The following is a 24,193-nucleotide window of genomic DNA, read 5'->3' as shown; positions in this document are numbered from 1 at the left end:
CCGATGGTCGAACCTCGGATTCAGGAGGAGCAGTGTGGTTTTCGTCCTGGTCGCGGCACACTGGACCAGCTCTACACACTCCATCGGGTGCTCGAGGGTTTGTGGATCTGGAGAAGTCGTTCGACCGTGTCCCTCGTTGCACCCTGTGGGGAGTGCTCCAGGAGTACGGGGTCCGGGGTCCTTTGCTAAGGGCTGTCCGGTCCCTGTACGACCGCAGCAGGAGCTTGGTTCGCATTGCCGGTAGTAAGTCAAACCTGTTTTCAGTGCACGTTGGCCTCCGCCAGGGCTGCCCTTTGTCACCGGTTCTGTTCATCATTTTTATGGACAGACTTTCTATGCGCAGCCAGGGTGTAGAGGGGGTCTGGTTTGGGAACCACAGAATGTCGTCTCTGCTGTTTGCAGACAGGACCTTCAGCGTGCACTGGGGCGGTTTGCAGCCGAGTGTGAAGCGTCCGGGATGAAAATCAGCACCTCCAAATCCGAGGCCATGGTTCTCGACCGGAAAAAGTTGCTTTGCCCTCTTCAGGTCGGTGGCGTGTCCTTGCCTCAAGTGGAGGAGTTTAAGTATCTCGGGGTCTTGTTCACGAGTGAGGGACGTATGGAGCGTGAGATCGATAGATGGATCGGTGCAGCATCTGCAGTGATGCGGTCGCTGTATCGGACTGTTGTGGTGAAGAGAGAGCTGAGTAGGGGGCCAAAGCTCTCGATTTACCGATCGATCTACGTTCCGATTCTCACCTATGGTCATGAGATTTGGCTCATGACCGAAAGAACGAGATCCCGAGTACAAGCGGCCGAGATGAGTTTCCTCCGCAGGGTGGCTGGGCGCTCCCTTAGAGATAGGGTGAGGAGCTCGGAGTCGAGCCGCTGCTCCTCCATGTTGAAAGGAGTCAGTTCAACATGCCAGATTCTTCTTCGTGGTGTGACTGAGGCCTTACAGAGTGGATGAGTATACAACTAATGAATGTTTATAAGTTCAATGGTACAAATATTTCATGAGGTGAAAGCTAGAACACACCATTCAACAAGCCAAAGCTGAGTTAAATGGTTTGTTCCAGCTTTCACCATATTAAATATTCCTTCCATTTAAAGAATGTAAAAACATTCATTATTTGTTTTATATAATGGCTAAAATGGACTCCAGACAAGTTATTGGTGCTGCATAGGAGAGGACGCTCTTGTCGGTTGTTGCCGCTTCTCCTCTGCTTTTTTGACATTTATGGCCTTATGTCACTCATGTAAAGGGCATATATCGCTTGTGTAAAAGGCATAAATATCTGATATGGACAATAGCTAAGTACTGAGTCCATTGAGCTTTTGGAAGACCACTGTGTGGGACATCAAACTTGGCGCTTACCTGGACTTTTGATTTGCTGCAGTTCCCCCTGGTTGGCAAAGTGGGGTTTTATCCAGTGAACTGTGTTTTCTGTCATTGTTTGGGGAAGGATACCTGGCCGTATCCTTTAGTCATTCTGTTGTGTCGCCGGGTCAAATGATCCCTGCTGATCTGTCAGTCTATGAACTCCTGTTAGCATATTAGCCCTCACGATCCCTGAATCCTGCTGGAAGCATGCTGTGCCTTTTGCACTTTAATCCTGCACACACTGCAATTTGCTGCAAATACTGGTTGTCATCCCGGTACCAGCGATGGTTGTACATCATGCTTATCCATTTGTATGCGTATAGCTGGTGGCAAACGGCTTGCTCTATTGCACAGTGGAGACGTCATCAGAGCATTTCCTGCACAGCTCCTGATGACACTGTGGAGTGCCAATGAGGACGGTGAGGCAGAAAATCCACTGTGCATTTCAGCGTCCTGCAGACTTTCTCAAAATCACCTCCTTCCACCAGGTATAAAGTTGAACTGTTTAATGCCCAGTCACTTGCAAATAAAGCGGCCCTGATTCACAGCTACATCTTGGACTCTCAGATTGACTTTATGTGCCTTAGTGAGACCTGGCATAAGCCCGAGGAGTATATAGCTCTTAACAAGGCCTGTCCGGTGGGGTATCTATACATGGAGAAGACATGCACTTCAGGATGCGGGGTAGGTGTGGCTATCATTCACCGTGCCAATCTCCAATTAGCTCCTGTTCCTGTGCCAACAGTGTCCACTTTTGAATGCCTGGCACTTACATGTTGTCATCCAATCGTAACAACAATTCTCCTTGTATACAGACCACCCAAACAGCACCCCAGTTTTATCACAGAAATATATCACATGCTTATGTTCCTTTGTACGACCTTTTTAAATGTTATTGTTTTGGGAGACTTTAACATACATGTGGATTCCCCTTCTTCCCCCTTGGGAGTTGAATTCCTCCAAATGTTAGACTGTCTTGGTCTGAAGCAGCACATTGGGGGTTCACCCACATATAAAGGGACACACATTGGACTTAGTCATTACCAACTCCATTTCTGTACACAAACTGCAGGTATAGGAGATGGGTGTGTCAGATCATAAGGTCACTGCACTGGATATACCATTCTCATGGATCTTGATCGGCAGCTCAAGTTCCCCCCAGAGATTACCACCACCTCCCTGAGGCCAGACGTCATCCTGTGGTCCTCTGATGTCAAGACAGTGATCCTGGCAGAGCTAACTGTCCCTTGGGAGGGAGGAATGGAGGCTGCCTGTGAAAGGAAGAGAGACAAATACATCGACCTGGTAGCCGAGTGCCAGGAAGCTGGATGGTCCACAACTATCTACCCTGTGGAGGTTGGCTGCAGGGGGTTCATTGGAACATCCATCCAGCGCCTCCTCAGTAAGATTGGAGTGTCTGGAACAAGGCTGAAGAGGGCATCTAGGGACCTGGCAGAAGAGGCGGAAAGAGCCAGCTTCTGGTTGTGGTTGCGTAGGAAGGACAGGTCGTGGGGGAAGGAGGGGTCCTAGGGGTGACTGCATGGGGCGGCAGGAAGACTTTCCTGCCGTTGCTCCACCACCGTGAGATGTTCCGGGATTAATGGAGCGAAACATCAATGAAGGGTGGCTCCCGGCTGATGACCCTGCAGTTACCCCGTTGGCACCGGCGGAGGTGCGTCAGGCAGAAACGCCATGCAGGTAGAGCTTACCTGTGCTTCCATCTGTCCCTTACTCTAAATCAAAATGTCAAATCAGTTTTCGCAATATAAACAAAATTAAACCTGTTTCCTTGGTGGAGGATTTCCAGAATATCCCTATCGATGTTACTTCAATCTCTGATGGTGTAGAATACTACAATGCTACACTTCATGGTATTCTGGACAAGCATGCCCCCATGAAGACCAGAACCGTCACCTTCTCACGATCCGCCCCCTGGTACATGGAGGATCTACGGAGGCTGAAAACAGCCAGCCATGCTCTTCAGTGGTGCTTTGTAACATCTGCTCTGTTTGTTCATAAAATTGCACACCATGACCATCAAAAACTCTATGCAAAATCACTTAAAAGAGCTCGAGCTCAATATTACTCAAATCTACTCAGTAAAACTCCTGGGGACTCAAAATGTCTTTTTCCACAATAAACCACCTCTTGAAATCAAATGTGCCTTCTAACACATTTGATTCAGAGGAACACTGCAATAAATTCAGTGAATTTCTTTGCTACCAAAGTCAATAACATCTGCACTTCTTTGGTCCATTTCACCCCAAATCTTTCTGCTGACATTCCCAAGACTGTAAACAACTTTGTGGAGTTTGAGGAAGTCTTGATGGAGCAGGTGGAGCACACTATCCACAAGATGGGATCCTCCACTTGCCCGCTGGACCCTTTCCCCACTGCTTTGTTAAAACAAAATCTTTCTGCCATCAGTCCTCTTATAACTTCAGTAATAAATTCTTCACTTCACTCTGGTCTTGTCCCATTACCTTTAAAATCAGCCCTCATTAAACCACTCCTGAAAAAACCCGGTCTGGACCCAAACATCCTGGCAAATTATAGGCCTATTTCGAACCTGCCTTTTATTTCAAAGGTTTTGGAAAAGGTTCTGGCTAGCCAGCTGGAGCAACATCTGCAAACCTGTGGACTTTATGAAAAAATTCAGTCTGGCTTTCGTGCAGTGCACAGCACTGAGACAGCCCTGGTCAGAGTCACTAACAGCCTACTGGTGGTGGCTGACCAGGGCTTTCCATCTGTCCTGGTGCTGTTAGATCTGACTGCTGCTTTCGACACTGTGGACCACCAGATCCTCCTCCATCGATTGCAGCACTGAAGGACTGGAGCTGTCCTTCAGTGGTTCCAGTCCTTTCTCATGGGCAGGGCTGAGTATGTGGCCCTGGGGGATGCAAGATCGAGGCCCCACATTGTCACCTGTGGGGTTCCTCAGGGGTCGGTTCTTTTCCCCACCTTATTTACCGTCCATATGCTCCCCCTGGGTCACATCAGCAGCAAGCATGGGATTTCCTTCCACTGCTATGCCGATAATACTCTCAGCTCTACCTGCGAACCGACTCCATATCCCCAGCAACCGCTCTGTCTACACTTAGAGCCTGTCTCTAGGAGATAGAGGTGTGGATGACAGGAAATTTCCTACAGCTAAGCTGTACCAAAACAAAAGCCATCCTTGTTGTCACACCACATCAGCTCCACTCCTCCCCAATTACAGCTCTCTCATTTTCAGGCCACTCCATCCCCTTATCTTCCTCTGTAACAAACCTTGGGGTCAAGTTTGACCCCACCCTCTCTTTTGATCATCATATCCACCACCTTTGTAAAATCTAATTTTTTTCACCTTAGAAACATTTCCAAGCTTGGCTCCTCCATTTCCTTTAGTGATGCTGAAAGGCTGGCCCATGCCTTTGTCTCCTCCAAGCTAGACATTGTAATGCCCTCCTTGTCGGGATCTTGGGCAGGAGCATTCAGAAGCTCCAGCACATTCAGAACTGTGCTTCCCGGGTCCTGATGAGGAGGCGCAAATATGATCATATTACCCCTATACTTCAATCCCTCCATTGGCTCCCGGTGCAGCAGAGGATTGAGTACAAGTGCTACCTGCTGATCTTCCAGTGTCTTTATGGCCATGCCCCGGACTATCTGACAGAGCTCCTCGCTCCTCACTCCACACTACCATTCAACGCCTCCAGTCCACTGAGTCAAATCGCCTCTGCCAACCTCAGACCAAGCTCCGCACCATGGGGGACAGATCTTTTCAGGCAGCTTCCCCATGACTATGGAACACCCTGCCCCAGCACCTGAGAACGCCACAGTATGTGGAGTCTTTTAAAAGGCAGTTAAAGACATTTTTATTTAGAAAGGTGTGTGTGTGTGTGTGTGTGTGTGTGTGTGTGTGTGTGTGTGTGTGTGTGTGTGTGTGTGTGTGTGTGTGTGTGTTACAAGAATTAGCAGTGTCATTTAGCTCAATCAAATCATGTCTCGGTAGTCGTCGTTCCCCGCGCGTGCACGCACGCACACACACACGTAACTGTGTACATCCACAGTGCAGTGAAAAAAAATCAGATCAAAAATTAGTCAAGCTTTTCATTCCAACTTCCTGCCAACAGTCCAGACAGCGCAGTGGATTTGTTTTGTGTGTGCGTGCGCATTGTGTGTGTGTGCACGCGCATGTGTGTGGTGCTTGTGCATGTGCGTGCAGGAGCACGTGTGTGCATGCGTGCGTGTGTGTTTGCACGTGTGCAGAGTGCAATGGTACCAAACGTATGGAACCAAATTTGCATTCTAAATGGAACCAAACTGCACTCTAAATGCAATGCAAGACAAATGGGATAAATTAGTCCATGTCATGTGACATACAAAGCACCAATCAAATGACAAGGATCCACTCAGCCGTTATATAAAGCCAATTATCCAACAATTAATGTCATCTTTTCTCTTTGAAACAGCATTAACAAGCAAAATTTAAATAACTGATTGATAAATATATGTTTGCATTCCTCTTGATTGTGTGTGTGTGGTGTGTGTGTGTGTGTGTGTGTGTGTGTGTGTGTGTGTGTGTGTGTGTGTGTGTGTGTGTGTGTGTGTGTGTGTGTGTGTGTGTGTGTGTGAGAGAGTTAATTTTGGCACACCTTTGATAATGATTGTTTACTTTCTTAACTTCCTGGTTTTCTCTGGTATGTAACCCTGTATTCACAGTTACCTTGTAAAGTGTGCAGAAATACCTACTTACTGAAAGTGGGCAAAAAGGGCTGAAATTGTCTGCCCGAGAGCCCTTGTGCACTTGACAGTTTTACAGTGGGACAGCCCTAAACCCTCACACCTCAGTGTGAATGCAATTCAAGGTCTGTGAGTCCTTGTGGCTAGATCCACTAAATCCTAGCAGAAGGAAGGTGTCTGCAGTTGCACTTCTCCTGCAACACAAAGTGGAGGTCACCTCAATGTATTGCTATGAATGTTAATTTAGGCCTGACACAGGTTATTGGATGATTCCTCCCACATGTTCGACTGTGACTATAGTGTTAACTTACTTCAATATTTAAACTAATTCCTGATTCATATATCTGTAAAATTTGAAAATAAAGAAAAATGGAATGGTAATAATTTGTTGGAGTATCTTAATGTGGTAACCTCATCAATTATTCAAGGATAGACAGATACAGCTGTGATAAAAGAACACCACATTACAAATGTAAGCATTAATTAAGAAAGTTTCCAATCACAGCCATTGATGCATGTTCTCCATGCAAAGGCATTGAATGCCTCATTGCATTTACCATGAAAAGGACAAATGCCATCAGATCACTGAGCCTATGAAGAGTAGAATATATCTGATTTCACATAACTATGTTTATAGTCCACCTCTTTGTTATCAGAGCGTCAAGTCAGCCGAAGCCCATCTCACATGAGGCTGTGGTCTCTGAGTCATTCAGTAACCTGACTGGCCACAGCTCTCAGGTCCAAATTATCTCTGAGAGCTGGCTGATATTTCCATTTGATAAAACCTGTGGGAGGTGAATTAGCAACAAAATGAGGAATACACACAGCAAATCTGACAGGGAGTAAGAGTGATTTCAGAAGGCAGCAGTTGCAGAAAGTCAGTTGTCCTGTATTTGGGAGCATATTTGAATATGAATATAGTATTCAGTAGCAGGGGTGGTGGCCAAGTGGTTAGCCGACTTGGTTTCGGTGCAGAAGGTTCCCGCTTCAAACCCCACCCCTGCCACATTTCTCCATGTAAAACTTGTGCCAAATCAACATGCAGCTCCACCTCAGACCTGCTGTGGCAAACCTGAGTGAAAACAAGGGAGCAGCCAAAGGAACATACTATATGAAAATAGTACTCAGAAAACATTTCTGCACCAGGTAGTACTGCTTTTTTCAAGTACATGTGTTTGTAGTGACTCAAGTAATGTGTGAGAGGGGAAAAAAGTGATGCTCTCCTATTCTGTGCAGCTGTACACCAAGGAACTGGAGACAGAGTTTGGGCCTTTTGAAGACTGGGTGAACACATTTGAGCTATACAGAGGCAAAGCCACAGAGGAAGATGATACAAATGAAGAGAGGTTCGTGGGCAAGTTTAAGGTGAGTCAAACAACTTTTATTAACCTACCATATTTTGTGGCTTACTAGTTAGCAAGATTGGAACCAGGACCTTGGTTGTTTCGAAATTATAATCAGTCTAATCAGGTCTGGGTGGGTTACTGTTCTCTTCCAGTGGGGGCTCCTGACTAGTTTCTCGGGGGGGCATATGCTGCAATGATGGCTAAATTGGCCCATTCAGTAATTAAGTTTGCTGTGCATAGATACTTCCTGTACAGTGGCGAGTCAGTCTAAGCACAGAGGAAAGTTTTTTTCTTTTTACAGAATCTCTTTTAAGATCTTCCAAGAGTGACGTTTCAAGATGTGTACCAGATAACAAGAGGGACACTCTCCCACAGCCTGCTCCAAACTGGACAAAGGATACAGTATTTTTTGAGTGCTTCATCTACAGTTATGGTTAGTAACTAGCCAGCTTAGCATCAGCTCTGATATAAACACTGTTAACATTATAATGTGTGCAGTCGAGGGTAACGTTAAGCCTAACTAAACAGTTTATCCACTTATTTAAATAAGAATGAGTTGACTTATTTAGTATGTAGATAATTCTGTAATGAACTACATTAGCCAATGTTAGCAACAGTTAATGCTAGTTAGTGACTAGTTAAGGTGGTCCCTTTACCTGAATAATCAATCCATAGTCCAGTGTAAGTGTTTCTACAGTACATGCACATCTCTGTGTTTGATGCATTAATTACTGTTTTTTATCACTATCCAACATCATTGACAGGGATGTTTAAAAAAAGCTAATTGAACAATAACCGGTTTATATAACAATTTGTGTGCAGGCCCACAGGCAAATAAAGTAGACTTTGAGCTATTAGATTTTTTTCCCAAACTTGATGGTGACTTCTTACAATGAAGCAGGACAATATTCCACTCATAGCTGCTTATTAACATTCCCAGGTTCAGGACGAGAGTGTGAGGAGACCAAAGCCATCAACCAGAAGTGTCTGCAACTCAACACTCTATCAAACATACACAGGTGATGATACTATTAAACTCTTGGTTAGTGAATAATAATGTAGATTGCTGTATATTGCCACTTTTTGTTCACATCAATGTAGCAAATAAAACATTGCAGTCAGCGGTTCTCCAGAATGACTGACAATGTCAGAATCTCAAATCAAAACAAGTTGCAAGAGATGCATGGAATGTCAGTGAATTTAACAGTTTTATATAAATAGATCTCTTTTTTTTTTTTTTTTTTTGGCTTAATTTATTTCAAGATCCCGCTCTGACCCATCATGATTGTCTCTTGGTGAAGGCCTGAAAAGCCTCAGACTGCAACTTTTCACTGATCTCCTTGGTGCTGCGTGGCCTGTCTAAGCTCTCCATGGTGGACTGTAGGTTCAGACCTGTGCCACAAGGTTCACCCCATCATACCAGTGTCGGTGCAGAAAGCTACATGAAAACTACAAACCAGAATACATTGGTCTCCACTTCTCAGCTCTACATTGAGGAGCCTATTAACTGTAAATAAATTAACTAAACAAAAAAAAAAAAAAGCCTCAGACATGTGTTATAAAGTTATAAATGTTTACTAAATGTAGTGTCATTCACAAATGTTAAAAAACATTTTTACATCTTAAATGAGTGGCTCTTCTCATATTCAGTATACACTGTGTATATACATATATATATATATATATATATATATATATATATATATATATATATATATATCGCGGTCGGGTCCAGCCCGACATGCGACTCTGCCCGCACGTTCTTTCATTACAAAATGACCGTTAACAATGGAATGTCCGAATAAACTCCTCATGCCGACTTCTTCTGAAAGTTCTCTGTTCTCTGACGACTTACTGCGTCAACAGAGCCTGAAATGTGGAAGTTTTCAACTTGAAACGGCGAGACGCTGCCGCCTCGAAGCGCAGATCGCCGTCAGGCGCCGTGGACCGTCCTTAAAGCGACACTACCAGACCACAACCAGCTGAATTTATTGAATGGTGTCCACTCAGTTGTGCCTTACAGTTTTGAAAAATTTTTTATCAAACAAAGCAACAGTCTCTGAGCCATTCCTAAACAATGAAAAAAATCGACGAGCGGGTGGACGACTCCTCACTCAAAGACTGCCCACAGGCGAATGACAGGCATGCCCACGAGGGTTCAAGCATGTCTGATGTAATCATACGTGATTCAAATCCATATGGTTTTTGAAAAAAATAATAAGGTCGGATACTTTTCTAATAGACCTCGTATATATATATATATATATATATATATATATATATATATAGCTTTTCTGAATCCAGTCTTTCTCTATGCTGGACGACCTGCCATCTATCAATTGTTATGTTCTCCACCCCCCTCCCAAATTAAGCAAACAACAAAGAGTCAAATAAATTAGATCAATTAATTTTGTTGTGAACAGCATATGATTGATTCAGATGAATGCTTCTAAAATGTCAGTAGCGTGCTTGTCTACCTTTTTAGTGTTTATGACGTCCTTGGAGTTCAATATTTTCACCAGTTCCTCCTCTATGAACTCAGCAAACCTCGCTGGCAGACGATTTTCTGCTGTTGTTGACATCTTTGTTGCCATTTTTTCAACCAGCGTCTGTCAGCTAATTCCTGACCTTCGTATGCCGAGCTCTGATTGGCTAGCTGTTGGCAGTAAGCTCTAATGCTATTGGTCAGTGGGAACTTATCCAATATAACTTTTGGTCCTAGCCTTTTTGGATCCTTTTGGATCCAACATAACTTTCTGGTGCCAGGCATGCCAAAATACAGGTAAATGATGGACAGAAAGGCTAATCTGTGATTGGCTATTGCAATCTGAGTTGAGAACATATATGTATGTATGTATGTATGTATGTATATATATATATATATATATATATATATATATATATACAGTGGTGGGCACAGCTAACCAGAAAGTTAGCTTCGATAACAGATAAACAGCTAACTGAAAATTTATCTTTTATAAAGCTAAACTGATAAAACAACCAAAAATTTATCGAAAGCTACAGCTAACCGATAACTTTCAGTATTATCTGCAATACACGTACAACTACGTACAGCTGATTTTGAGTTTTAACACGACGATCGCTTCTGGTAGTGTCAAAGGTGACCACAGACCCAAACAATGATTCAGTACTTCTGTCTTTGTGCGTCCTGCCCACTGCTGGAAGATGCTGATTACTACATAGCTTACAGAAATGAAACAGTTGAGAGGAGAAGCAAAACTCAACTCTCTACTCAATAGCAGTGTTGCCGTGAGGCGGCGGTCTTGGAAAATAAAGCAGTGCTGACTTATGGTTTGTGATTTATAAATAAATTGAATACGTGTGAATTGCATTCACACTGAGGTGTGAGGATAGAATAACTCCATTAATGTCAATTCTGTCATTTGTACAAAGTTAAAATATAACACATATCTTTTAATTTTAAATAATGCACTAATTCTGAAGTCTTGTAACAAACACAGACAGATGTGAAAGGGATTATGGGTAAATGAGCCTCCACTAGCACTGATTGGTTGACTCATTCATTCTATGTAAAAACCAACACGTTAATGTGACGTGATGTGTGTGTTGGTATTTAAATAATATGCTTTTGTAAATATGCCATTTTATTTATATGTAAAAAATAAAAAAATAAAAATAAGCCATTTGCAAAAGCCAACTAAGTCAAGTTGTGATTTGAAAACCGTCTGATGTAACCGAGGTCAAAATGCATAGAACACTGCCATCTACTGGTGCCAAGATGCTCAGCTCCATAATCCTTTTTTTTCAAAATCCACAGTTTTTTTTTTCAAAATCCACAACAACAGTTGTAAATTAACATTATACAATTGTAACATTATACAACCAGAATCTATACCTGTATTTCTTTAGTTGCAGTAAGAGGCTGCTACAACTCTCAGGAGCAGAAAGAATTATAATTTATGGGATATCTCAAGACTTAGTGTGAATACTGCCATGAACACTACTGGCCAGTAGATGGCAGTAGAGACCATTGAGCAAACTGGAAAATACTGGAAAAGCAGCCTGAGCTTCATCTGACATTTAAAACAAACACAATAACAAGTAGCAACGTCTATTAACCCAGAGAATATGTTCATGAGAGTTTTAGGCACAATATACAAAGAGTTTAATGCTGTTGTCCGTGTGAAGTCTGATCTGAGCGTCTCAAATGCATTTCTCATGTCGTGACTGTACATATAATGCACTGGGCAGCAGAGCATGGCCACACTAAAACCTTAAAAATTACTGCAGTACTTTAAAACTAAAACATATAGCTGATATTTTCACATTGTAAAACTTCAGAAGTGACGTTAATTTAAATAATGTAGTAGCTAGTTTGGTTAAGATTTTAACCATACGTTAAAACTGTATGCCTCTGGATGACTTGGGTGATATTGCTGGTGAATTAGTATGGTGTCAGGAGCAATGATTTTGTGTCCGGTTTGTCTCTGACTGCAGAGAATAGAGCAGTTTGTCCTGAAACCAGCTCTCCTCAGTTTACAAAGAATAGAGCTGTTTATCTCCTACAAAACAGGTAAGTACTAAAATCTTTGATATTAGATTTAAAGGAATACTTCACTAATGGGCGATCCGAATAAAATCACTTTGCATGTATAGGTGTTGAAGTTTTATACCACTTCTGAAAAAATGGTAATTTTCCTTCCATCCATCCATCTTCTACCGCTTAGTCCAATTAAGGGTCGTGGGGGGCTGGAGCCTATCCCAGCGTGAGGCGGGGTACACCCAGGACAGGATGCCAGTCTGTCGCAGGGCCACAAACAAGACAAACAAACACAGACACACCCACACGCACACCTAAGGACAATTTAAAGATTCCAATCCAGCTAACCCGCATGCCTTTGGATGTGGGAGGAAACTGGACCACCCGGAAGAAACCCACGCAAACAACATGCAAACTCCACACAGAAAGGCCCCAGGAATTGAACTCACGACCTTCCTCGCTGTGAGGCAACAGTGCCAACCACTAAGTCACCATGCTGCCCTCATTTTTCTTCCATGATTATTACTTTAATATATTTTTTTCGGAATGGCTCCTTCGCATCACAATAGACTCCGCCATTCTGTATCATCACGTGATCCCAGTAGCCAGATGTGCGTCACATGTGCTGTAAACAAACAGTCCATCCGTAGATGCAGAATGGCGGCGTACATTTCTAGTGATGAGGAAGTGGGCGAAGTTGGTTGCATTGAGGTGGGAGGGTTACAGCCCTATCGTTTCGAGCCACGGCGGCTAAGAAATAATGTCGGAGGTGAAGTTGATGAGAGGGTAGAGCCACGAGATGATCCTTTTGGTCAGGACATCGACTTTGGAGAAAGGGTCTGTCAACCGGCAGAGGAATGGTGTACTTGCGATTGCTGTAGGACAATGGAGGTGGCCCTTATGAATTTTTGTTGTCATGAACTGGATGAGCTTCAAGATGAGCTTTTTCGTGATGATTTAGACTGTATATGCCTTCACAGGCAATTTGATTTAGTCGTCTTGGAGGAAGCGGTGCGTCAAACTAGTTGCTATGAAAGATGTGAAAAAAGCGAGTCTTCGAGAATCCATCCGAGAGAGGTGAGCAATGTTGGTTTACCCATTTTCTCGACCGTTGATCCCGGCGTTTCCCTGATCAAAATAAAAATTCAATGTTGTATTCGTCATATTGACGTTTCAAATTCCGCAAAACTTCGAAGATGCCGCACTGATCGGGCTGCACTTTAACCGCTGCACACCATTAGCATCACAACATAAAACTATTTTTATATTGTAACTAATACTCATGAATATATTCTCCGGGTTAGACGTTGTTATTGAGTTTGTTTTATGTAAACGTGAGAATCACAGGTTGTCTCTCCGTTATTTTCAATGGGAGCTGCTGTGAGCTACAATCGCTTCCTGATCATGTCGTTCTGAGAGAAAGTGAAGTTTGCTCTTTAACGTCTTGATTATTGTTCTTTACATCACTGTTTGTCCTCTTTGTTCCAGACTAATATATATATAATATGTCTGAAATTTGCGTTTATTAAATTTGTGTGCATTAAATTCCACGCAGATTAAACGTAATAGACACAGAATATTTGTTTTAATTGTTTTAGCAAGTTTTCAGGGTATCATGCAGCAGTCTCTTATTAACGTGATGAAAGCATAAAAAAAAAATTACATTTTTGAAGTATAATATTCATTTGCAATTGCCATCATGTGGATTCTCTATGTTGTTTTGACTGCAGTGACTCTCTGGCGCGCAAGGGATTATGGGATACATCAATAATACAAAAATACATGAAATGATCCTTGTATCCTAGTAGCATTTGAAAGCAAAAATTTGTGAATAAAGACCATAACGGGCAATGATGATGGACTTGGCTGGGGTGGGGTTAAGGATCAGACAAGAAAATATTTTTGGTGACAAAATAAATTTTCATTATAGTATAACTATAAATCCAGCTAGTGGAATTTATACAATTACATCCGAGCCAATTATCTAGAATTACAAAACATTTATGTTGTGCTGATCCATAATAGCTACATATGACCAACCAACCATCCTGCTGATCCTAATCTCACTATCATACAGTGTATGGTTGATATTAATGATAAATATAATTTCTTTTGATAGGTGCATTACCTTCAGCACATGAACAGAGTGTGACCACATATAGACAAAATACATGTAAGCTGTATAAAAATTCAGTATTTTCTGCAACATCTGTGTTTCCTGTTGTTTTTATTTATGATGCTGCTGGAACACAATATATTTGTGTACATGTAAATAAAGTTAGAGAGCAAATCATGTTTACAAAATTTACAAGTCAGTACTACCACTGACACTGTGACTACTGTATAAGCTAATAAAGCTGTGCCATGCCCTTCAAATGTGATCAAAAACAATATTTACATTATTAGAACTTTGAGGACTAATTTTACAATTCCTGAGTAAGTAGCAGTAGTTTCACATCTGCCATGTCTGTCTACTTTCCTTGCAGGACATTCCGTCTGGCAGCATATCGTCAGTTCACTTGGTGGACCCATAACCCTCTTGGTAGAAGAGTGAGGAGAGTAATACCATCATGTGTTGTAACAGCTATTAGAAACAGATACCCTGAAAAAGATGGAAATTACACTGGATTTCGTGAAGATGATGATGTGGATGAAACTGCCTATCCAGAGTGAGAGACACGAGAGAACACATCTAAAAATGTGACTAGACTGACTTCTTTGAAACAGGTGTTTTAAATACGAATCTGTTCAATAAAAATATAATTTCATGTGGTTACGTTTGACATTCTGACTTGTGCAGAACATTTTTATACACTCAATAGAGTGGGGCTATATTGTCGTCACTACAAGTAATTAATTTACAAATAAACATCTTATGTGTACCTCTGACTTCCTAGGATGACATGATCTCTGTTACGGGATAACTCCATATTCAATTTGAAGGCAAAATTGGTATGTTTGTAAAAACAAGGCAGCATACATTTCATGGGCCATCATGGAATTGCTCAGTTGTAAAATATAAATATAAAATTCATCTTAGTAAGTAAGCTCAAGTCAGACAGAAATGAAACCATGGTGCTGTTGAGGTATTTTTGAAAACTTGTATATCATGAGAATTTAGATCTATTTCTGAAACAGATATCTATCACCAGGAATGATGTTCCTGCTCACTACAGAAAAAGCACACTGCTCAGGTCAACCAATGATACTGTCATTGTGCAGTGGTATGGAAATGGAACCTTCAGCAGGATTAGATCTTCAGATGTTGATCTCCTAGCTGAGAATAGAGTTGATGCAAGCAGGGCTTCTCGCAATGAAAATACATTGCACCTCTACCATATGGCACTGTCTGAGCTGAGACAGGGCTAAAATGTTAAGAATATTGTAGAATTTCAAGAAAATAAGTTAATATGTTTTGATGAATTTAGTTTAAGCAACCTATGGTGAGACCGCTGTCTCATAGGTCTGTAAAACTTAGTTACTGCCAAGGTTAGATATAGCTTCGGTTAAGTTCACATAACTTTTTTATTGGATAAAGATTTTGTAATAATTATTTTGATTATATCAAATCAAATCAATTTTATTTATATAGCGCCAAATCACAACAAACAGTTGCCCCAAGGCGCTTTATATTGTAAGGCAAAGCCATACAATAATTACGGAAAAACCCCAACGGTCAAAACGACCCCCTGTGAGCAAGCACTTGGCGACAGTGGGAAGGAAAAACTCCCTTTTAACAGGAAGAAACCTCCAGCAGAACCAGGCTCAGGGAGGGGCAGTCTTCTGCTGGGACTTGTTGGGGCTGAGGGAGAGAACCAGGAAAAAGACATGCTGTGGAGGGGAGCAGAGATCAATCACTAATGATTAAATGCAGAGTGGTGCATACAGAGCAAAAAGAGAAACACTCAGTGCATCATGGGAACCCCCCAGCAGTCTAAGTCTATAGCAGCATAACTAAGGGATGGTTCAGGGTCACCTGATCCAGCCCTAACTATAAGCTTTAGCAAAAAGGAAAGTTTTAAGCCTAATCTTAAAAGTAGAGAGGGTGTCTGTCTCCCTGATCCAAATTGGGAGCTGGTTCCAGAGGAGAGGAGCCTGAAAGCTGAAGGCTCTGCCTGTTGTGAAAGTGTCGTGATACGGACGCACAACAGGGGGCGTTAAAGAACGGACAATGGATAATCCAAAAAGTAACAATTTAATGTTGTGAATCACACAACGATGTACAGACAATAACAATACAGTGACTGCCAATCATACACCAGGTGACGTGTGGGCAGGCTCGACGATAGAAGACGCCTGGCGAGAGAAAAGCCGGATCCACACAGCTTCCACCGCCAACGGAGCTGAAGAACACCAGAGCCGCCAAGCCCTGCGCCCCAGGTGGCCGCTGTCTTCAGCAGTCAGACCCGGTACTGCTGGCAGAGAACAGAGACAGTCCAGATGAGTGTGAGGTCGCACACTCAGTAATCCCATAGTCTGTATTCGGTAAAGGAGGGAGAACCTCCACCTCCAATCACACACTCGTGCAGCTCCTGAGATAACCACTTAACTGGGTGGGGTGTGAGGCGAAGCCGTCGCAGTCCACACCAAACGCCAACTCCGCAGACAGGGTATCCGTCCCAGGAAAACGGCTGCAAAAAGAGATCAGACTAATACTCGAAGGTTAAGTCAGCAGAGAAAATTACCTGATTGGTAGATGATTTCTCGGCGGGGAGGTGGAGTTGCAGTCCGGCCTTTATGGTGGTGGTGATGAGTAGTGGATGAGTGACAGCTGGTACGGATGATGAGTGACAGCTGTCACTCCTGGTCGCTCCGACGCCCTCTCGTGCTTGAAGCCCGCACTTCAAGCAGGGCGCCATCTTGTGGTGGTGGGCCAGCAGTACCTCCTCTTCAGCGGCCCACACAACACTGCCTCCCATTCTACTCTTACAAACCCTAGGAACTACAAGTAAGCCTGCAGTCTGAGAGCAAAGCTCGCTATTGGGGTGATATGGTACAATGAGGTCCCTAAGATAAGATGGGACCTGATTATTCAAAACCTTATAAGTAAGAAGAAGAATTTTAAATTCTATTCTAGAATTAACAGGAAGCCAATGAAGAGAGGCCAATATGGGTGAAATATGCTCTCTCCTTCTAGTCCCCGTCAGTACTCTAGCTGCAGCATTTTGAATTAACTGAAGGCTGTTCAGGGAACTTTTAGGACAACCTGATAATAATGAATTACAGTAATCCAGCCTAGAGGAAATAAATGCATGAAATAGTTTTTCAGCATCACTCTGAGACAAGACCTTTCTAATTTTAGAGATACTGCGCAAATGCAAAAAAGCAGTCCTACATATTTGTTTAATATGCGCATTGAATGACATATCCTGATCAAAATTATTATTATTGATTATATATTGATAAGTATTTTGTTCAGATAAAAACAGTATTTTATTGTATTATAAGAGTTTATTTTTTGGCTTCTACATCAGTAAAATGTAACTCAGTACTTGAACTATGTCATACAAAGAGGGTATGTAAATGAAGTGTATGCGTAATTTCATGAACTTAGGCATAATCTCAGAGGTTCTCGAAAATTAAAATGAGGACGGGCAGGACCCCCAGAATAAACCTATATTTTGCAAATAAATTGACTTACCACAGACAGGCACCAGAGAAGAATGTTTGCAGCATGGACAGTGCTCCACTGCAGGAGAGTTTGTTGTATCCTGTGATGTTACTTCATCATGTGTTGCTGAACTGTCTGACATGTACATGTCTGATGCCTCTTGTAGTGGCATGTCACTGTCTGGCATGTCTTGGATAGTGCTTGGTCCAGGCTCAGGATCAATGATATCCTACAACAGCTGGAAAATGTAAAATGAAAACTTGGTAAATTTTGCTACAGTTAACTAACTATTTTCATAATTTTTATTTATAAATCTTAACAAATGGTAAATAACTACTGCCTTCTTTAAAAGCTGCTCCATATCAATTTGCAATTTTCTATTACCATGCCACAAACCATTGCTGTTAGTGATTTTTTTTTTCTTTGTACTGTCAGTGTATCACAGCAGCTAGGTATGCCCATGAGGTCTGGGTCGAGGATAGAGAATTAGTTTTTGCAGAGGTATTCAAGTGGCATGCCATAAATTAGAAAAAGTGTACTGCATTGTTGACTGGATTTTATAACCTCCATCATCTAATCCAATGTTTTTATTGTGGAGCACAGATCTATGCACTATAACTGATCTAGTCAACTGAAAAGTCAACGACACCCTTGTTGGAGAGTGAAAAACACATTTGTAATTTAGTGATTGATCTGATCAGTAAAATGCCTTATTTACTGTCTGTTTACATGAAGCCAACTTACTCTGTTTCTGCTTCTACACTTAGTCCTCTTCTCCTTTTCGGTCGGGCATTGTGATGCCACTATTACTTGATTGAGTGGGGTCTCGGGCTCTCCAAAAATTCTGGGAACGGCATTTGGCTTCAACAAAAGTCGATCGGCAAACCCGCTCTCAAACTGTACGATATTTTCATAATCCTCCCTTTTGAAATGTTTGCTGCACACTCTTGCCTGTTTGTCGTTTCCACCAGGCCTGCCACTGCTGATGTAAACCACGCTTCGGCGGCAACTTGTGGAAATGCGCACCATCTTGATTATTTTTGTTAGAAACTTGACAGAATTTAGCTATACAATAAGGCATGATGGTAGAGATAATTTGCGAATCAATGGAAACTGAACAGTGGCGATACGCGGGATGTTAAACACTTCAGCACGTGTCGTCATTTCTGCCGATTTATAGCACGTGACTTCCAGTAAACGGGGAATGTGGCTGCGCCGATGAAACGTGGCAGTTTTCACATTAAATCGGCGAATAAAAATATAAAATGGCATTGGACAAATGTGACAAACTCAGAAATATACTCGTAATACATTATTTTAATGATTTATACCATTTTTTAAATGAGATTCACGAGTGAAGTATTCCTTTAGCAAAGGTTTTTATCTGTTAAAGCTTTATTTACTTCACCTGCAAAAATATGTTAGCGATTTAAAAATTATCGGACCAAAATTAATCGGAAGATAATTGGTCAGATCATGGTTTTAAAAGTTATCTGAAAAGCTAACCCGATAATGAAAACATTATCTTCGATAATTAGCAGATTAGCAGAACTGTGCCCACCACTGTGTATATATATATATATAAAACTATATACACTACAGGTGTGTGATCCCTGTGCAGAGTTGTTATGCAAAAGGACAGAGGTTTCATTCTACGAGTGAATTCACACTGTAATATTTAAATGAAGACAAAAAGTGATGCTTTATTCAGCAGGAATAGAGCCTTTCAAATCAAGTGGTCCCTGGAGGTTGGTCATCACAGCTATTGCGCCACAGCTGGTTGACTGTCCCAGACAAGGTTAGAGGAAGAGTGTGTTCCCAGATGTGATACTCCTTCACTCTGTGAATGGCTCCTTCCACAACGATTCAAAGTTGGGCAATTGCTTGGGTTTTCAGAGCATCTTCTTTGCTGAGCTGTGTTGTGGTTAGGAGTGAAATTAATTAATTTATATTATTTCAGTAACAATTGTCTGCACATTTAAAAAACCTTAATACTTAACAGTCAGAATTTTCATTTAAAATTTTGATTTTGTGTCCTGCCCACCTGTCATCTTGAAGGGTGGTATAATCTTTATATCCAGCTCCTTTACTTCAGCCTCCACCTGCTGTTGCAGCATCCAGTGCACCCGTATGAGATGTGAGAAAAAAAACTAAAATGTGGAAGCTTTCTACAGCTCAATATTTACCTTTACTTGCTATTGTTAGACTAAAAGTGAAGCGGGGGTGAGGGGGTTGGGGGTGGTTATGATTAGGGTTGGGGGAAGGAGAAGGGTTAGTAATAGTGAGTTGAACAAAAAACCCATCACAAAAATTTGACTCATTTCGTGACGGGAGCACGAAGAAAAAAAAACGTGAGACCGGGCTGGTTAATTTATATTAACTCCATACACAGAAAAGTACAGAATACTTGTGCGTTTAACTGATTTTATGAGGACATTTTAGTAACTGTACCTGTATTCTGTGCTGTCTAGATGTTGTGATTTTTATTTTTTTATTGAAAAGTGTGTGTGTGTGTGTGTGTGTGTGTGTGTGTATATATATATATATATATATATATATATATATATATATATATATATATATATATATTTGTTGTGTATGTTATGTTTTTGTGTCCATGTTGTGTTACCTTCTTGGCCAGGTCACTCTTGAGTGAGGCTTTTACCTGGTTAAATAAAATAATATAATGTTATTTAATAAATAATAATAATATATAATAAAATTATATATATATTATTTATTGATGAATCAAATATAAACAAAATGGGTACTATAAAATCCTGAAATATTAGATATAAAAATAAAAAATAAAGTACAAGAGTACAAGGCACGGCGCTGCACGCATGTCTGCAAACTATGACAACATGGGGAAAATAAAAACAAACAAGATCACCTTTGGATTGGCCCCAGCCACGTCTCAGCCCGCACAATCATGCAAATGCAGTCAGAGCTGCACCTGACCACTGTGTCATCGCTACTCACAGCTGGAGAACACATATCATGTCATGAAGAATATCACCTCTCATCATGCCACCGCAATGCAGCCAGGCTGTCCCATGTGAAATCATGTGAAATCATATGAACGGCCAGCTAGCGAAGCAAATGTCACGTCCACCACATGAGTTATAGTCCATGTGGTGGACTATAGTCACTGCAGATGCTGCACCGATCCGTCTATCGATCTCACGCTCCATCTGTCCCTCACTCGTGAACAAGACCCCGAGATACTTAAACTCCTCCACTTGAGGCAAGGACACTCCACCGACCTGAAGAGGGCAAAGCACTTTTTTCCGGTCGAGAACCATGGCCTCGGATTTGGAGGTGCTGATTTTCATCCCGGACGCTTCACACTCGGCTGCAAACCGCCCCAGTGCACGCTGAAGGTCCTGATTTGACGAAGCCAACAGAGCCACATGGTCCGCAAACAGCAGAGACGAGATTCTGTGGTTCCCAAACCAGACCCCCTCTACACCCTGGCTGCGCCTAGAAATTCTGTCCATAAAAATAATGAACAGAACCGGTGACAAAGGACAGCCCTGGTGGAGGCCAACGTGCACTGGAAACAGGTTTGACTTACTACCGGCAATGCGAACCAAGCTCCTGCTGCGGTCATACAGGGACCGGATAGCCCTTAGCAAAGGACCCCAGACCCCGTACTCCTGGAGCACTCCCCACAGGGTGCCCCGAGGGACACGGTCGAACGCCTTCTCCAGATCCACAAAACACATGTGGACTGGTTGGGTGAACTCCCATGAACCCTCGAGCACCCAATGGAGCATGTAGAGCTGGTCCAGTGTGCCACGACCAGGACGAAAACCACACTGCTCCTCCTGAATCCGAGGTTCGACCATCGGTCGAATTCTCCTCTCCAGTACTCTGGAATAGACCTTACCGGGGAGGCTGAGGAGTGTGATCCTCGGTGACTTCTGCCTGGGTAATGGATGAGTCTGCCTCTGAGTCCCCAGTCTCTGCTTCCTCTTCGGAAGACATGACAATGGGATTGAGGAGATCCTCGAAGTACTCCTTCCACCGCCCGACAACATCCACAGTCAGGGTCAACAGCTCCCCACCCGCACCGTAAACAGTGCTGGTGGAGAGCTGTTTCCGCCTCCTGAGGTGTCGGACGGTTTGCCAGAATCTTAGTCCTCCTCCATGGCCTCCCCAAACTCCTCCCAGACCCGAGTTTTTGCCTCTGTGACCGCATGGGCTGCGGCACGCTTGGCCTGCTGGTACCTGTCAGCTGCCTCTGGGGTCCCACCTACCAACATAATAAGATAAGTAGGACTCCTTCTTCAGCTTGACGGCATCCCTTACTTCCGGTGTCCACCACCGGGTTCAGGGATTGCCACCGCGACAGGCACCAGAGATCTTGTGACCACAGCTACGAGCGGCTGCATCGACAATGGAGGTGGAGAACATGGTCTACTCGGACTCCATGTCTCCAACCTCCCCTGGGATCTGGGAGAAGCTCTCCCGGAGCTGGGAGTTGAAGAATTTGCTGACAGAGGGTTCCGCCAGTCATTCCCAGCAGACCCTCATGATACGTTTGGGCCTGCCAGGTCTGACTGGCTTCCTCTCCTCCCAGCGGATCCAGCTCACCACCAGGTGGTGATCGGTCGACAGCTCTGCCCCTCTCTTCACTCGAGTGTCCGAGACACGTGGCCGAAGTTCAGATGATACGACTACAAAGCGATCATCGACCTCCGGCTCAGGGTGTCCTGGTGCCACGTGCACTTATGGACACCCTTGTGCTCGAACATGGTGTTTGTGATGGACAAACTGTGACTAGCACAGAAGTCCAACAACTGAACACCACTCGGGTTCAGATCGGGGAGGCCGTGCTTCCCGATCACCCCCCTCCAGGTCTCACTGTCGCCGCCCACGTGTGCGTTGAAATCCCCCAGGAGAACAATGTCGGAGCGCTATCTAGTACCCCTCCCAGGGACTCCAGGAAGGTCTGGTACTCTGCACTGCAGCGCAGCTCACCTGAACGATTATAACAAGAAGGTAAATCTGTTATAAAAATAGGAATAAATACTGTAACAGCTGCAGACAAGAAGGAAAAAACACGCAACTGTTTTATCAAGCCTTGACAATGTAAACAAGTCAAATAATTACCTTTTAAGACGGCTCAAAATGCTTTCTGCAGCTTGTTAGCCGTTCGGTGCACGTGCAAACGGCTAACAAGCTGCAGCTTCCTCTGTGATTCAGGAGGTGATTAGAGCCGTTTTCAACAGCCAATTTGCTGAATAAAATGATTAATCTGCCACCAAATAATTATTTTATACAGGCAGCATCCAGCGCAGAGCGTGTGGGAGCCAGTAGAACAAAGAACAGTGTCCAGCTGTGAACACAGCGCATCTGATTTGCATCCGCCGCAAATCAGATAGATAGATAGATAAATAGAAAGCTTTTATTGTCATTGTCATTACAACAGCGAGATTTCCGCACTCACATTCCACATACAAACAGCAATTAATCTACAGTTATTACTTGTTTACCATAATAATGGCACACATCAGAATTAGGACAACACATATACATTTGACATTGTTTATGTGCACTAAACTTGAAACAGTCCGTTTTACAATTGAGGCGATGTGAGTGTGTTGGTAGCTGCTGCAACTGTCAAGTCGCGCCACCTGCCAGCTTTGGAAGAACGGGGGCCGCTGGGGGGGAGGGGCAGGAAGAGAGGTAAAAGGAGAAACTGGAGCATGCCTCAGTCCATGTGTAGGTCAGTGATTGTCTTTGTGGGTTGAGATAAGAATGGCGCCAAATAATCTCACCAAGGTCTGAATACAGAGCAGATGTAATAAAAACACTTTATTCATTTCCAATCTGTATGCAGTTGCTACAACTTATTTTAGTTTGTGATGTGGACATGATGGGCACGCAAAATATCTGTTTTACACACTGTCCCAGTCCGCTGCCAAGCTGCAAATCCCTGTCAGTTGCAGATATCAGCAGATGATGGCGAATATACAGCGCATAGATTGAGTATGTATTGTGTATGTATTGTGTATGTATGGAGTATGTAAGGCGGATGTCATCCACAGCCAAAATTTTGTGCAGCTCCTGTTACCAAATCCTGGTAATGGAAAAACGTACCTCTGCGGATAATTGCGGACGTGTGCGGGTGTCAGCCGACTCATACAAGCATGTTTCATGCATATTGCAGATGTTAAGTGAATATGAGTCAATTTTGTGCGCAATCCATACGCAAATTCTCCTAAATGCCAGTGGGACAGGGCCCTAAGGTAAATAAGTTTTGTCCCAAGACCTCTTTTAACAGAACGGGACCGACCTTATTCCTATGCAGGTCCTGATACGCCTCATAGCTTTTCAGATTGTTTGTCTCCCCGTCCGGAGCGAAAGCTAAGAAAGGAGCTAAAAATGCTACTGTATGTTATCTTAGGCCACTTCTTCATGTCGTCAACCTGACTCTATATTTGTAGACAATGGGATTGTAATGTCTCATTTGAGCTGTGACAGCTGCTGTTTATGTCTTTAACCCTCATAGAAAGTGGATTCATGTGAACAGTTAACATGTAAACAAACCCCACTTCCGCTTCTTACCAGACGTTTCACCCATAATTCATGCAAAGCCTCATGGGTGCTAAGAATAA

At 42.9% G+C, this 24,193-nt stretch overlaps 1 protein-coding gene across 1 annotated transcript in view; it reads left to right on the top strand.

The window, feature by feature from the left end:
- The window catches only part of fer1l6 (fer-1 like family member 6), a 656,531-nt gene that overhangs the window by 478,643 nt on the left and 153,695 nt on the right, over positions 1–24,193 (top strand). Inside the window, exon 33 of the mRNA XM_034186126.1 lies at positions 7,325–7,453. Coding sequence (XP_034042017.1) covers positions 7,325–7,453 — 129 coding nt within the window. The remainder of the gene's footprint in view (positions 1–7,324; positions 7,454–24,193) is intronic.

The sequence above is a fragment of the Thalassophryne amazonica genome, chromosome 14, assembly GCF_902500255.1.
Source record: "Thalassophryne amazonica chromosome 14, fThaAma1.1, whole genome shotgun sequence".
NCBI lineage: Eukaryota > Metazoa > Chordata > Actinopteri > Batrachoidiformes > Batrachoididae > Thalassophryne > Thalassophryne amazonica.
Note: the sequence above shows the minus strand (reverse complement) of the source record. Positions and strands in the feature narration are given on the sequence as shown.